The sequence below is a fragment of the Balaenoptera ricei genome, chromosome 4, assembly GCF_028023285.1.
Source record: "Balaenoptera ricei isolate mBalRic1 chromosome 4, mBalRic1.hap2, whole genome shotgun sequence".
NCBI lineage: Eukaryota > Metazoa > Chordata > Mammalia > Artiodactyla > Balaenopteridae > Balaenoptera > Balaenoptera ricei.
In genome coordinates, this window is record NC_082642.1 from 4,398,644 (window position 1) to 4,413,133 (window position 14,490).

A 14,490-nucleotide genomic window follows, 5' to 3' on the forward strand; every position below is an offset into this window, starting at 1 on the left:
TGGGTCAAATAAGAGCAATTTCAGTAACTTTGGATCTTGAGTTTTATTTTCCATTTCTCATCATTTTTCACTGCATAGTCTTTCCAGAGCTAAGTTCCCGTATTTGTCATACGCTATGGGGTCAGGCTAAATAGAGCAACCTGGTCCTGGTCTAACTGTAGCAAATAAAGTGGGATCTGTAGGCGCAGACTCTTCTCAAAAGCTTTCATTTAAACTTCAATGAGAGAAAAAAAGACGCAGAATAGTGTATATCGTCAGTATGCTACTTTTTAAGAAATGGGGGACAATAAGAACTAATTTGTATTATATTTGCCTGAATTTGCATAAAGAAATGCTGGAAGCAGAAACAAGACATCTAATACATTAATAGGAGGTGAAAGGTAACAGGGTCGACGGGGAGAGGGGGGCAAGCAGGCGTCTCCAAATACAAGTATAGGGACTTCCCCGGTGGTCCAGTGGTAAAGAATCCACCTTCCAATGCAGGGGACACGGGTTCGACCCCTGGTCGAGGAACTAAGATCCCACATGCCACGGGGCAACTGAGCCCAGGCACCTCAGCTGCAGAGCCTGCGTGCCGCAAACTACAGAGCCCACGCCCCCTGGAGCCTGCGCGCCATAACTAGAGAGAAGCCCGAGCACCACAATGAAGACCGCACGCTGCAACAAAAGATCCCGCACGCCTCAACAAAGATCCCGCGTGCCGCAGCTAAAACCCGACGCAGCCATAAATAAATAAATAAATAAATAATAAATAAATCTTAAAAAAAAAACCAAACAAATACAGGTATATATCATTTGATATGCTTGTACTTTTAAGCCATGTAAATATATAACTTATTAAAACCACAATGAAATATCCAATGAACCAAGGGTCAGAAGTCCTAGGTTCTAGCCTTAGCTCTGATTCTAATTAGCTGTGAGGCCTGGGTACTGTCTGTAAGTCCCAGAATGGGACAGATGGCCTCTAAGCTCCCTCTCTATCCCCAAATTCCATGGAAATAGTTTGTTAGTCACAAGACAAAATAAAAGAGTAAACCGAGCTCAGCTGTACCACAGTGTTTACTATGAGAAATAAATTAACAGCAGGTGAGCTATCTCTTAGCCAAGCTAACATGATTGACAGGTTTTACACTTTCTGTCTCATTTCAAATAAGTTACCTGAATTTTTATAAATAAGACAGTAATCATGAGAAATTTTAACAAAACCAAATGTTACGTAAGGACATGATGAAAAAGGAGTGCTTAGTAAACCTGAAGCATAAATAAGATGACTTTCCCTTAAGCTAGATTAACTGAAGGCATCCAAATCTCCCAGATTTATAAATAATTCAGAGGCAAGGAAATCAAAGAATTACGCACTCAAACTAGAAGTATGTTTAGTATTTTGAACCGAGACATAACCCAGGCTCTGTTATTCTTCAAAAGAAAATCTTCGTATTGTCGTTAAATGACCAATTATATTGCAGAAATGTTAGTTTATTAAGCTCCACTCCATACATCCCAATTGCCCATCTAATGAAGTTACTTGCAAATATAAACTAATTAACAGCAAATGACTAGTGTGGGATTTCTACAAATAGAAACGAGACAGAATTACATTTGAACTAAAACATCTGCTAATAAAGTACAGCTTGGGGACTATAGTCAACAATACTTTATTGTATTTTTGATAGGTGCTAAGAGTGTAGCTCTCACACATTTTCATCACAAGAAAAAAATTGTATTACTGTGCATGGTGATGGATCTTAACTAGACTTATTGTGATGATCATTTTGCAATAGTATATACGAATATCAAATCATTACATTTTATATCTGAAACTAATGTTATATGTCAATTGTATCTAAATTAAAATAGAAATCTACTAAAGACCATTAATCTTATGAGATTAATCTGATGAGGGAGCATAAGGAAAGACAAGTAATTAAGAGTTAGAGGAAAAACACTGCCCCAGTTCCCCAGCTCTGGTCCTGCTGTGAGGGGTACCCTGTTCTCAGGCACCTGTACCATGTGCATTTACCCCACTAGATCACCAGGACGGGGGTCTTGCATGTCATCTTCACTGTTGTATTTCCAGTGCCTAGCACACTGCCTGGTACACAGTAGGTCTCCTACAAATTACACTGAAAAACTCACCCTAAAATATTTTATTAAAGAACGAAGATGTAATGCTCAATAAAAAAAATCTCATATTCAGAATAACGACTGTTTCCCCAAGAAAATAAATTCCATAACTCATGTGGAACCACTCATTTAAAGTGCCTAAATAGAAGAAGCTAGATTGAGGACACCCTGGCTTATTTTGGGGAGTATAGGAAGAGAAAAAAAATGGATATAATTGTAGTTTAAAAATCATACTTATATATGCAGAGGACATCTCTGGAAGCTACATCACAAACCAGATGTACTGGGGGACTTTTTGCTGTATACGCTTTGGCAGAATTTGAATTCTTCACCAGGTTATGTGTTATTTGGGGCAGTGGTGGGTGGGGTGTCTCACCCACTGTCTCCTGGATTAAAGCGGAGCCTCCTCCACAGGAACCAACAGCGAGCCAGCCCTTGACAAGGACATACAGACCTCGCAAGGGAAAAACTGGTATTTCAAATGGACCAAAGCGGCTCTAGACAAGTCAAGCGCTCCCTATGTCAAGCTCTGCCTACCACTCAATTCTAGGCTTGTTAAGAGAAACACAGCCACGAAGATTATCAAAATGCCATTCCCCATATCCTCCAGTACGGTGTTCAACGGTTCCCAGAGGAAGGAGAAGACAGCCCTGCCCCATCTGTTTTTCATAGTTTGGATGTTCACCTTCAGAAAACTGTTTTCCTACATTATCCTCCTGTTAGAGGGTTCTTCACATCTTTACTTCCTCCAGCCAATCTTTCCCGCATTTAAAAAAAAAAAAAAGACTGGCAACGTGTACAGCTGCATTTTTTCATACCATCCCCAAAAGGGTTTAACCACATCCAGACTCTGATGGAAGTCAGATTTCTGAGCCTAAGGTGGCATTTGCAAAGTCCACCCTCTGTGAGACCAACTTGCCTGAGTTCATATGCTGTAGAGAGAATATACTGTGTAGAAAAAGCACTGGTCGGAATAAGTAATTCTTCAGTGTGAGCTGGTGATAACAAACTCACAGTAGGCAAGGACCTCAGGGCCCTGGTTTTAGATCCTTTAGTTATTCTGATCACCATTAGCTCGGTGCTCACTTAGCAACCGATATGCAGAGGAATGAAGTGATCTTCCTAAGGATGGGATTAGGAGGATTTCTTGCTCTGGTCTCAGGAAAGAGAAATGTGATCAATAAAAACTAGTGTTCAAAGTTGGCGATAAGTTCATGCCAAGAAATTCTGCAATAAAACAGTCACAGGCAAGCCAAAGTTTCTCCAATTTGAACATCTAAGTTTCCAAATACAGGGTCATCAGAGAGTCCAGAAGAATACATTTTATTCAACAGTATGCAGGGGAGGAGTGTTTGGAGTCTAAAGAATTATATCTTCCCTCCTCCCTAAATTGGAAAGGGAGCAAAAATCAGAAAATCACTTAGTATACCTCTCAGAAATATTAATAAAATGATACTCTCATCTTTAAATTTATTAATAAATTGGTAAAATTCTGATATTCTAAATTAATAAAATTACATTCTGATCACAAAAGCTATTCTGTGGAAGTAAACTGGATATTGGCCAGGAAGACTAAAAAAGAAAAAGGGATAAAGGGATAAGCAAAGGTTCAAAACAGAAGGCATTTCAATACAAGTGACCCCCAAGGACAGCATAAACACAAACAAGGTAAACCAAACTCAGCCCATATTTATTGTGTTTTAAAACCCACAAACCATGAATTCTCAAATGACTCTATCAGATGCTCCAAAAATTAAAGATAAGATAGCTAAATCATATAGATTTTTAAAAAATTTTTATTGGGGTATAGTTGATTTACAATGTTACGTCAGTTTCAGGTGTACAGCAAAGTCAATCTGTTATACAAATACATATATCCATTCTTTTTAAAATTCTTTTCCCACTATAGGCCATTACAGAGTATTGAGTATAGTTCCCTGTGTTTTACAGTAGGTCCTCATTAGTTATCTATTTTATATATAGAAGTGTGTATATGTCTATCCCAATCTCCCAATTTATCCCTCCCCCCACTTATCCCCCAGTAACCATAGTTTATTTTCTACATCTGTAACTCTATTTTGGTATATAGGTGTTTAAAACACTTTCCTCCTGAAGATTTTTAACTTAATGTTACTTAGTGAAATCCAAGAGAATGATTTCTCGGTTTAATCATTTCTGATCTCTTTTCAACAGGACAGACTCAAGTAAAATTTCAACTTGTTGAGAACGGCTATCAAAGATGTCCTGGAAAACATCTTATTCCTGGCAGATTTTTCAAAGACATCTATGTATATACACAAATACATACCTAAGTATGTATATAACTAAGTGTCAGACATCAAATATACACACGATGGAAGAGAAGTAGGAGTTACAACGGCGGGACAACTTCAGCAGATAAACACAAACACTACTATTGTGCCCTGTTCTGGTTGCTCATATCACTTCTCTGCTAGAAAAGAAATTCCAATGAACTCCCGATACAGAGACAGTTTTCTTGCTACAAAGGGACTTTTGTTTGAATCCCCCCACAAGTGACAAGGTCAATCTTGGCCAATCTTGACATTTCTATGGAACCTTTCCACCAAACTTTTTTCCAAGTTCAAATCATTTCCTGAAACCTGTTTGAAATCCAAAGAAAACACTGTATAGATAAAGTATCGGGTAAATTCTTTAACAAATACCACTCATGACACACATTTTCCTCAAGATATTTTTCTATAAATATACTTGTAAAATCTAAAATCACAAGGCTTGTATGGTTTACTCCACATTCTTAAAAAGTTAGACTCAGAGTATGGTAATAATATACTGAATTAACATTTTAAACTGTATTCACCTGTCTTCTTAGCGTATGGAAAGTGATTTCAGAATTTTTTAATAAAATCATATTTTTACAGCTTTTAACACAAAGTTGACATTTTGCCATGAGGTTTCTCAGTATTTACATTACCAACTAAGGGATAAAGAATTCTTTCATTTAAGTCCTAAGAAAGACTTGCAAACTCACTTTCTACGAAAGTTTATTTTGGAAACATTAGATTTTTCAAAGACGCAGAGATTATAATCTGAATTCAGTCAGCACTTCCCAAACATGCATTTTCTTTTCTTTCTCAAATCACTGTAAAAGTAGCTTAAGGAGTTTACTATAAGCAACGTGGATGTCTTTTTAATTTTCCTATAGCGTTGAACGTTAGGGCATCTGATGAGATAGGAACTACATACGGCACTTTCATAATCAATTGGCTTATTTCTAGAGAATACTGCAATACTTCAACCATGGAGACACATTCAGAGACTGCTTATGATAAAGAAACTGGAAAATATCCTTCACTTAGGGAACCATGTCCACAGGGAAATGACAAGACGATGATGTCTATGATAAGCCACGGAGCTGTGTCAGAAAACTAGCTGCTCTTTGCTTTTAAGGTCTCCACATTCTAACAGGTCAAAGACTTTCAAATATGAGATAAGAGTCTAATCACTCTCCATGACTAGCTTCACGGGTGATGTACATCAAAAAGAGCAAATCCTAATTCTTTTCCAGATGAGTAATCCTTAACAGAAGCCTAAACTGAAATTTAGTTCTTTAGACTGAAATCTTAACTGTACTTAAAATACGTGTATTTTTGCAAACATGGTCTAGGGGAATGCATTCTGAAGAATCAAAACCTCACTAGTTTCAATTCCATTTAAGCAAATGATCTTAAACAAATTCATATAATTAATTGGGGTCTCAGTCTCCTCACCTGCAAAAGGAAAATGATGGTACATTGCAGGACGCTCTAAAGGATTAAATCAGATGAAATATGAAAAGTGTTGGAAAAAACACAAAATTGATGTCCAGAGGCTAAAGATTAATGCATAGCAATTAGAGACAACATCCCACAATAAACAAGCAATCAGAAAGCTTGAAAGAGCTTGCTTTTGAAACTTAATTCATCAACCATCTTCCTTGTTCTTAAATCAAGTGCTAGATTTAACTTGGCTAAATCACAAAGTTTATATTAAAGTCTTTCCCATCAGCCAGAAAAACTGTGTGGTCCTGCGGTTGTTTAACTTACAACTGGCAGAGTCAAAAATCCATGTAATGGTTCAAAATCCACAGCTGCAAATGCAGTGCAGATGAAATACGGCAACTAAACCCCAGCCCTTGTTTCTTTTTCCACAAAGTTCTACTCTAGTTTAAGATTGATAACAGTTAATGACTAAGCTTGGTAACACTTTCGTCTGTCCCAACCAGGATCATTATCCAAGTTTAAATCTCCATGTGACAACTCAAAATCCACAGACTCTTGGAGCCTGCAAAAGCAATGCAAAAAGGCAAAAAAGCATGTAATGGCCCAAATGTCTGCAAAAAAATAACCAGGAGAATGGCCCAGTTGGCAGCTGGAGCATGTCAGGGGCCTGTTTTGAAGTCCTGGGTCAAGGAATCTACCACTCACAAGCAAACACCAGGCTGAGAGGAAGCAAACAGCACAGGTTTTAGTCCTTAACTAAGTCATGACTAATACACATTATGATTAGGGAAGAACCCGTTTATTTTTTACTTCATTCAAAGTCAAAATAAAGACGATTGCTACAGTGTCATAAGACTTGCCACAGTCATCTTTAAATACAAACTCATGCAAACCATTGCGCGAGGGTCTTTATAAAACAAGACCTGTTCTCCAACCTAGTCCTAGACCAATGCCAGCCGAGGCTAATCTAGAGGACATACACACCAAAGTCAATAAATACAAAATCCAAAGATATTTCAGAATACCAGATTTAGATGATCAAAATGACAGTAACGATATCAACAAAACCACTGCAATTTGAGAGCTTACCAAGTGCTGTGCTAAGCCCTCTACCTGTATTATCTCATTTAATTCTATACCAAGCCTAGGGGGTTAGATATACTATCATCCCCATTAGACAGAGGGAGACACATAAGATTTAGGGTTAATAAGTACTTGCCTAACATGTTATTGAAATGGATATATTTATTAAAGTTTGAGGTTTTATATATTTGTGCTGTACTCCTACAAAACTTAATATTAATAATAATAATGTATTTGAATATAAACACCATTGTTGAAAATTATAAAACGTTACTTAACTTGAACGAATGCCAGTCACCATTTGACAATAGTAGGGTGAAGGTTACACATACACCTGGTTACCAACGTTCCAAAAGGAGACTGGGGCAGAAGCCTTCAGGTGTCAACTGTCACTATATCCTTGTTTCCTGTATGTTGGTCCCTTCCTCACTTGGGGCTGGATCTCCTGGTCCAGAGTTCATCTATTTTGCCTCGCTGTTGGGGTGAAGCAGGGTATCCTCCAGCTGTGTGGTGCTGAAGAGAGGGTCTGGGCTCTGCCTATTTCTCAAACCAGCTTTCAAAAAACTCATGTTTTTAGTCACACCTTTACCCCAACTTCATCAATTCCTGCACCTTCCAGAGGTTCTGGGGTTTAAATCTGGTTCCTTCTTGGCTTTCCTCACTACCAACTATTTAGAGTTAAACCTTCTCAGACTTCCTGAAATATTTAGAGAGTACTCATGTTTCTCAGGTTTCAAAATATTGTTCCTGATGCCTCTTTTCTTGTTTTTGTTTAATTCTTTAAAGCTTTTTGTGCCTTTGTGCATTGACTATCCCATCATTTTTAATGGGATTTCAGAAGGGAATGAATATTAGGGCATGTGTCTACCCAGTCATCTGTCTCGCACTAACTTTTAGAAAGATTTCAGATGCCCCCCCTGCTTTCCTTCAGTCTTAACTAAAAGGACTGCATCTGTTATTAAAACATTTGTTGTCTTTTCTTTATGTCTCTACTTGAAATGATACTTAAATTACTTTTTTCTTTATTACTTCAGACACCAGTTATTGGTAAAAGCTGAACAATGTAGACTAAAATACCCACATTACTGTAGAGTTCTTGAGGTGAATTTCAAATCAACTTCTTTGTTTATTCATCTCAGGATAGAGAAAAAGTCAAAGAATGTCATAAAAGTAGCTTCTGAATGTCACTGTCTTTCAAATGTCAGCTAAAGAAGTTTGGTTTTAGAAAGAATAAAGTTTCTCTGTTACATTAAGTGAAATAGGGCAATTGCTTTAGTTACCAAATAAACTTTGTAAAGTTGGTACCAAATAAACTTGGTAAACTTAACACTGGATATTGTGAAAGCAAAGAACACTTGCTAATGAGACACAATGGCAACAGCCATTACTTCAGGGAAAAAAATTAAACAGGTTCTACAACATAAGGAATTCCATACTCTCTGGCCTAGTTAAATTTAATATGTTTTTCTTTTAAAATTTAGCTTTACGAACTAGTCAGGAAAAGACGAAATGCTAATATTAATATTACAAAACTTCTGAAAGTTTGCTGTCAATGCATTAAAGTTGAGAATTTTAATTACCAAATAGAGAAAACACTTTATAATGCAGATACGTTGTGCCATTATTTGAGTAAAATGTCATTTTTTATAATATGAAGTCATTTTATAAAATAATACTAAAACGTGCATTAACAGTATCCAGTGTTCCATGATATTTCAATTTTAATATAATCTGATTAAATTAGGGAAAAGAATCTTCTGGAGAAGCAAGTTCTGGGTAAGTCCCATTTTGTCTGTTTACTATTACTGTAATTTACTCTTCCACACAAAGCAGAAGCTGGAGAATTTGGCATTAGCTGCTCATTATATGTTGGGAACAAATTCAGTTCCTCAGGACACAAAAGCTCATTGATGGATATTTTTATTTTGCTCTGCAGAAACTGAAGACAGCATAGTTTTAGCTTTAAATTACTTCCCAAAGAAATACCAATATTTTAACTTTGTAATGGAAACAAGAAAAACAAGCATCTTGCAAAGTTCTTTAGCAGCATATTTTTAGAGGTTACAAATAACAGTATATTCCATTATTGAAAAAATGCAAATGAAGTATTGTTAGCATAATCTAGATATTTAGAATGAAAACTCAGAATTAAGATTAAAAACACATCATTTTATAAAACATCAAAACAGAGGTTCATCTAGTTTTCATTTTGCAGAAAACATTTTAATACAAAAGACCTTACTTAGACCTTAATGTTTCTAAACACTGCAGTGGGATTAATATTCAGTCTTATACAAAGGGCAATCTCCTTACCATAGTATCAGTCTTTTACCATCAATAGATCTTAAATTTAAAAACAAGTGGAATTATTGAATAAGATCATATTCTGTTGCTAATTCATGTAAATTAATCATACTTGTAGGTCTTTTTCTATTAATATGGCAACTATCTATAAATTATTCTAAATGAACACACACAGATACGTAAAAGCAGAACAAAAAAAATGATCAGAGGATATATGCAAATAGGTAAAGCATATACAATGTGTGGTGTTTAGTTATGAATTAAGCCTATTCATTTCTAAACAAAAGATATCTAATACTCCCTTTTTTTCATGGGATGATTAGGTTTTTAGGACATCTTTGGGCCTTAAAAGACAGAGAGACCATGAATCCAGGGAGATTTCATGCATTTGAGTCAGAGGGAAGTTAAAACTGTCAAAGGTAGAAGGAAGTAGGTCCAGAGCTGAGAGATCAAAGGCCCTGCCCTAGCACTGACCAAAGGCATACTGGGACTGCCTGAACTTAGAGCATTTAGTTCTAATCATCCCAAGAAAAAGAAAAGGGCCGCACTCTTTGTAGGAGGGGTCAAATACAGAACCAGTAGGGTTCCAGCTGCCTCCCCGCATATGCCTTTAAAGAAGATTACAAAGCAAACAGCTGCCTTGCCCATGGCACTGACACAGGGGGTGACAGGAAGGCATTAAAGAGAGGGGCAAACCCTCCACAGCCAAGGGGCCTGAGAAAGGTCCTGGCAGTTCTTCTTACCCTATTTGCTTCAATTTTGCCCCCCGCCCCCGACGTAGGCTCCTTAAATGTTTCTGTGCCAAAATTCTGACCTTGGTTTTCTTTTTCATTTTGCTCGATTCGTGCATCTCGAGGAGGACACAATGGGCATTTGGGTGGGACAATTCATGCTTGTCTGGGGCACTCCTACCCCTTGTAAGACATCTGGCACCTCTGGCCCCCACCTACCAATGCCAGTAGAGTCCCCAGGTCACTGGGGCAACCAAAAACACATTCCAAATGCCCCTAGGAGGCAAATACAGCCACCACCAGTACCACCACCACCACTTAAAAACCATCACTACAAGCTCTAGTATCTCATTTAAACCCACTGTGCCAAGAACGTACATGACTCAAATCTACATTCAAGTCAAGATTTTTCTGGAATTCTAATCTTTTTCTCCTTTCAACTAGACACCTTCCCCTCATGCTCCACAGTCATTTCAAACTTGCCCCAAATTGAATTCCTTATCTCCCTCATTAAGCCCCAACCTGTTTCTCTTACATCCTGGCTAATACAACCACCATCCACAGTCAACCAGGCAGAAGCTGGGAGGTAAACAAAACTCCTCCCTCTCTCTTGCCAAGTCCTCAGGATTGCAGGTTCTGAATATCCTTCAAGTCCTTCCTCTTAGGACTCCTATAGGATTCCCATCATCTCTGGCTGTGTTACTGCAATGGCCCCAAACCTTTCACCATCTTCACCTCCTCTCTTATGCAAACACCATTCTACTGTCATCTCCCAGACCACCACATCAGTCCCCTACTTAATTGCCCATTGTGTCCACCCAGTCTTCAGTAAACAGTAAAAACTCCTCAGCAGGCACACAAAGGCCATTACCATCTTCTCTCATCCTCCCCTGTGATTCTCACCAGGGGCCCTAGGCCCATAACCTCCAGCATGACCCAAACCTGCCCATTTTGGGTAAGCGCCCTGCCCTAGGATGCCTCTGCACACACACTGGGGATGTTCCATTGGCCGCCACTGGTCCCTGAGGACCAAGAGCCACAGGGCAGATGCCACCAGCCGAAATGCTCTAGAATCCAGGCATCTGGCAGAATAGGAGGCTCCACAAGTGTTGACTGAAATGAACAATTCTTTATAAAGCAGGAAAGAATTCAGTAGGCACATCCACTGATAAATGCACACACCCAGAATCAGAATGATCTTGTTCCTGCCTGTTTGTTTTCATAGAGCATCCTGTTACACATAAGGGCTTCTTGGTGACATTTACTGGAAAACAGTGAAGAATCTGAGCCACTGTAAAGAGGACCAGACATCACATTAAGTCAAATGTTGAGCATGTTGTGACCTCAGCCTCCACTAAATATCCTGTCACCTATAGCTACAATTTTTCATCAGGTAAAAGTAAAGCAATGAAAATAGTCTTGATTATGCCACACTTAACAATGCCCCACTTAATCAGTACTGAATAATTCAGACACTGATCGTTTGTTTATTCAAGAAAAAAATGAAAATTTTATGATTTCTTAAGACTGGAAACTCTTTCATGGGTAGCACATGAAGGCAGTACCACTTGAGAGTCAGTCACTCTTGGAGCCCAAATGCTGGAAATTCAACAAGCAGGCTTTACATAATGAAATAGCTTTTGTAAATCTTCTGAGAACTTTGAATTTTAAAAAGGCTGTATCTGAAATGAGTATTTCAAACTTAAATAAACTTTTGTAATGTAAGTTATTAGGATACAGACACAGGATTACCATGCAGAAGCTGATCATTCTTAGTTGATATATAACAGAGATCAAATATTACATAGGCATCTCTCCAAATTAAAACACTGCATTTCAAATAAAAACAAAACAAAAATGTAAAGGATAAAGATATTTCTTTCCTTATCATTTAATGCAGGCTTAGAAGTTTCTGAGTTTTGTTTTAAAAATGAAAAATAGACAAAAATGTCCAGAACAGCCTCTTATTTTAAGTTACTACAGAAATGAAAACATTTAAATAAAATCATAAGAGATTTAAATTTTGTAAATGAGTGAAATTAAAATAATAAAACTTTCATCTATAATTTAAATAAAATGACTCATTTCAGGGTTAAACAATTATGGTTTTTATCCCCATTTTATATATAAGAAATGAGTTGGAGAGGTTTAGCAACCTTCTCAAGGTTAACCAACTACCAAGAAAAGATGTGATTGCTGGGGCCCAGGCTCCTTCTGAAGCACGCCTGGTACACGAGCAGTGCTATCGAGGCCCAAAGACTCTTAGGACCCAAAACATACTCTGTTCAAGAACTGCTGTTGGGCTTCCCTGGTGGTGCAGTGGTTAAGAATCCACCTGCCAATGCAGGGGGCACAGGTTCGAGCCCTGGTCTGGGAAGATCCCACATGCCACGGAACAACTAAGCCCGTGTGCCACAACTACTGAGCCTGCGCTCTAGAGCCCGCAAGCCACAACTACTGAGCCCATGTGCCACAACTACTGAAGCCTGCGTGCCTAGAGCCCATGCTCCGCAACAAGAGAAGCCACCACAATGAGAAGCCTGCGCACCGCAACAAAGAGTAGCCCCCACTCGCCGCAACTAGAAAAAGCCTGCACACAGCAACGAAGACCCAATGCAGCCAAAAATAAATAAAATAAATAAATTAAAAAAAAAAAAAAAAGAACTGCTGTTACTCAACAATCAGAACTAACAGCTTTCTCTAGAGTCATTTATACGCTATAAGAAGTGGACTGATGGCCACACGATTCAAAGAATAATTCCAGAGAGGAGTGAAAAACATGCCACCATGGTTTTCAGGAAACATATTCTAATTAAAATCATGACTTACATTTTATGGTTATCAAAACAGAAATAATTCTTTATAGCAATATATCTAACATGGAGATTTATTTTCATAGTTAAACCAAAGTACAAGTTAAAATGAAAGAGACTCATCTTGAAATCTGAATACCTGTTGAACAGGGACACACCATCTAAGGTTCTTGCTCTGCCCCCTTCGCTAACGGGAGAAAGGAGATTTTTCATTTCTCTTACCAAAATGGGCAAGACTGGTACCAAAAAAAACCCCGATAGGCTGAACACAAGCAATGACCCAGCTTCTGAAAAAGGACTTCCAAGCTGCAGTGTGTGTCACCACCTGCACACCACAGGCCCCTGTTCTCTAAGGCCCAGCAGGTCCTCTGGACACATATTTTTAAGTATCCATGCCAGTAATAAGATTGCCAAGATCTTTTCTTGTGGCAGAATCTGGCTTCTGAAGTTGTGTCACTACCATAAAATATTGGGAGAGCTCACTGATCTGACCACGAATTGCACCTCTGCAGTGGCCCCAACTCACACCCTAACCTGTTCAGCATAGATGTTCAATCTTGCAGTTCAAAAGGAAAATCTACCTGCACACAGCGACGGAGCCGGGGATACAAACGTGTTACCGTCACTGCCTACTTGGATTTTCCCTCAAGTGACAAATGAACAACGTCCAGATTCACAAGGGGTACTCACCCCAGGGACAGATCCTGTTTCTGTGGGCCCTGAAGCCTGTACAATTTGGAGGCCCTCTAAGGAAAAAATAAGGCACAAAAGCAAATATTTAAAAGGTGCCCTTGCAAATGAGGAGCCTTGAAGCTTAAGCTTCATGAGTTGTACAGTAAACCTACCTTTGACCCAACCATACAAAACTGCCAACATTCAATCCAGTTTGATCTACCAAAACAGCAACTTCGGGTGGCTCAACAGTGCTGGCACGTGGTTCCAGCGCAGGCTGTGTAGTTCCCTCGGAAGGACAGAAAGCTCACCACTGGCGTACAAACTGAGCTTCCTGCACTCATTAAGAATAATAATGGAAACCCTTCTAATAATGCTTATGGAAAGTGAAATAGGGAAAATCTGTAAAAATCGTTATGGTCACTCTGACTGCATGTTAAAAATAACGTATACATATCTTAACAAGGACAAGACTATGAAAATGTAAACAGAAATAATTTCTGTATTTGAATGGTTTGATCGTGAGTTACCTTGTTTCCTTCCAACTAATGTTGTTATATTATTGGCATAATTAAAAAGGAAAAATAAAAGGGAAAAAGGAGAAGTAGGGAGAAAGAGAAGGAATAAAGAGACCTTAGATATAACTGTCTTCTGTGACGATTAATTACACACTTAGCATCTGTCTATACATCAACACCTTGAAACAGATCTTAAAATTTATTTCAAGGAATAAAGATAAAAGCCAATTGAACAAATGAGAGACTTCACACCTCTAAATGTCTTCCTTTTGAGATAACGCAGCTGTTTGTTAATAAGTAACGTCTTGGCATGACCAAAGGCAAACGAAAGTGAACTTACTTTTTGCTTGCCTCGCAGACATCTGTAATATTGGAGAAAAGATGGTGACTCTCTGTTTTGGTCATCGTATCACTCAGTGCTTTAGAATTTTTAAACATTCGTATCAAGATCTCCAAGCTGAGTAAATATGAATGTTCAGAGGATATAACTTCAAAGATAGCCTGA

At 38.3% G+C, this 14,490-nt stretch overlaps 1 protein-coding gene across 2 annotated transcripts in view; it reads right to left on the reverse strand.

Moving 5' to 3' along the window:
* The window catches only part of ARHGEF26 (Rho guanine nucleotide exchange factor 26), a 150,008-nt gene that overhangs the window by 99,114 nt on the left and 36,404 nt on the right, over window positions 1-14,490 (reverse strand). For both annotated transcript variants that reach the window (XM_059920084.1, XM_059920083.1), the window contains exon 6: window positions 14,326-14,486. In XM_059920084.1, coding sequence (XP_059776067.1) covers window positions 14,326-14,486 — 161 coding nt within the window. The remainder of the gene's footprint in view (window positions 1-14,325; window positions 14,487-14,490) is intronic.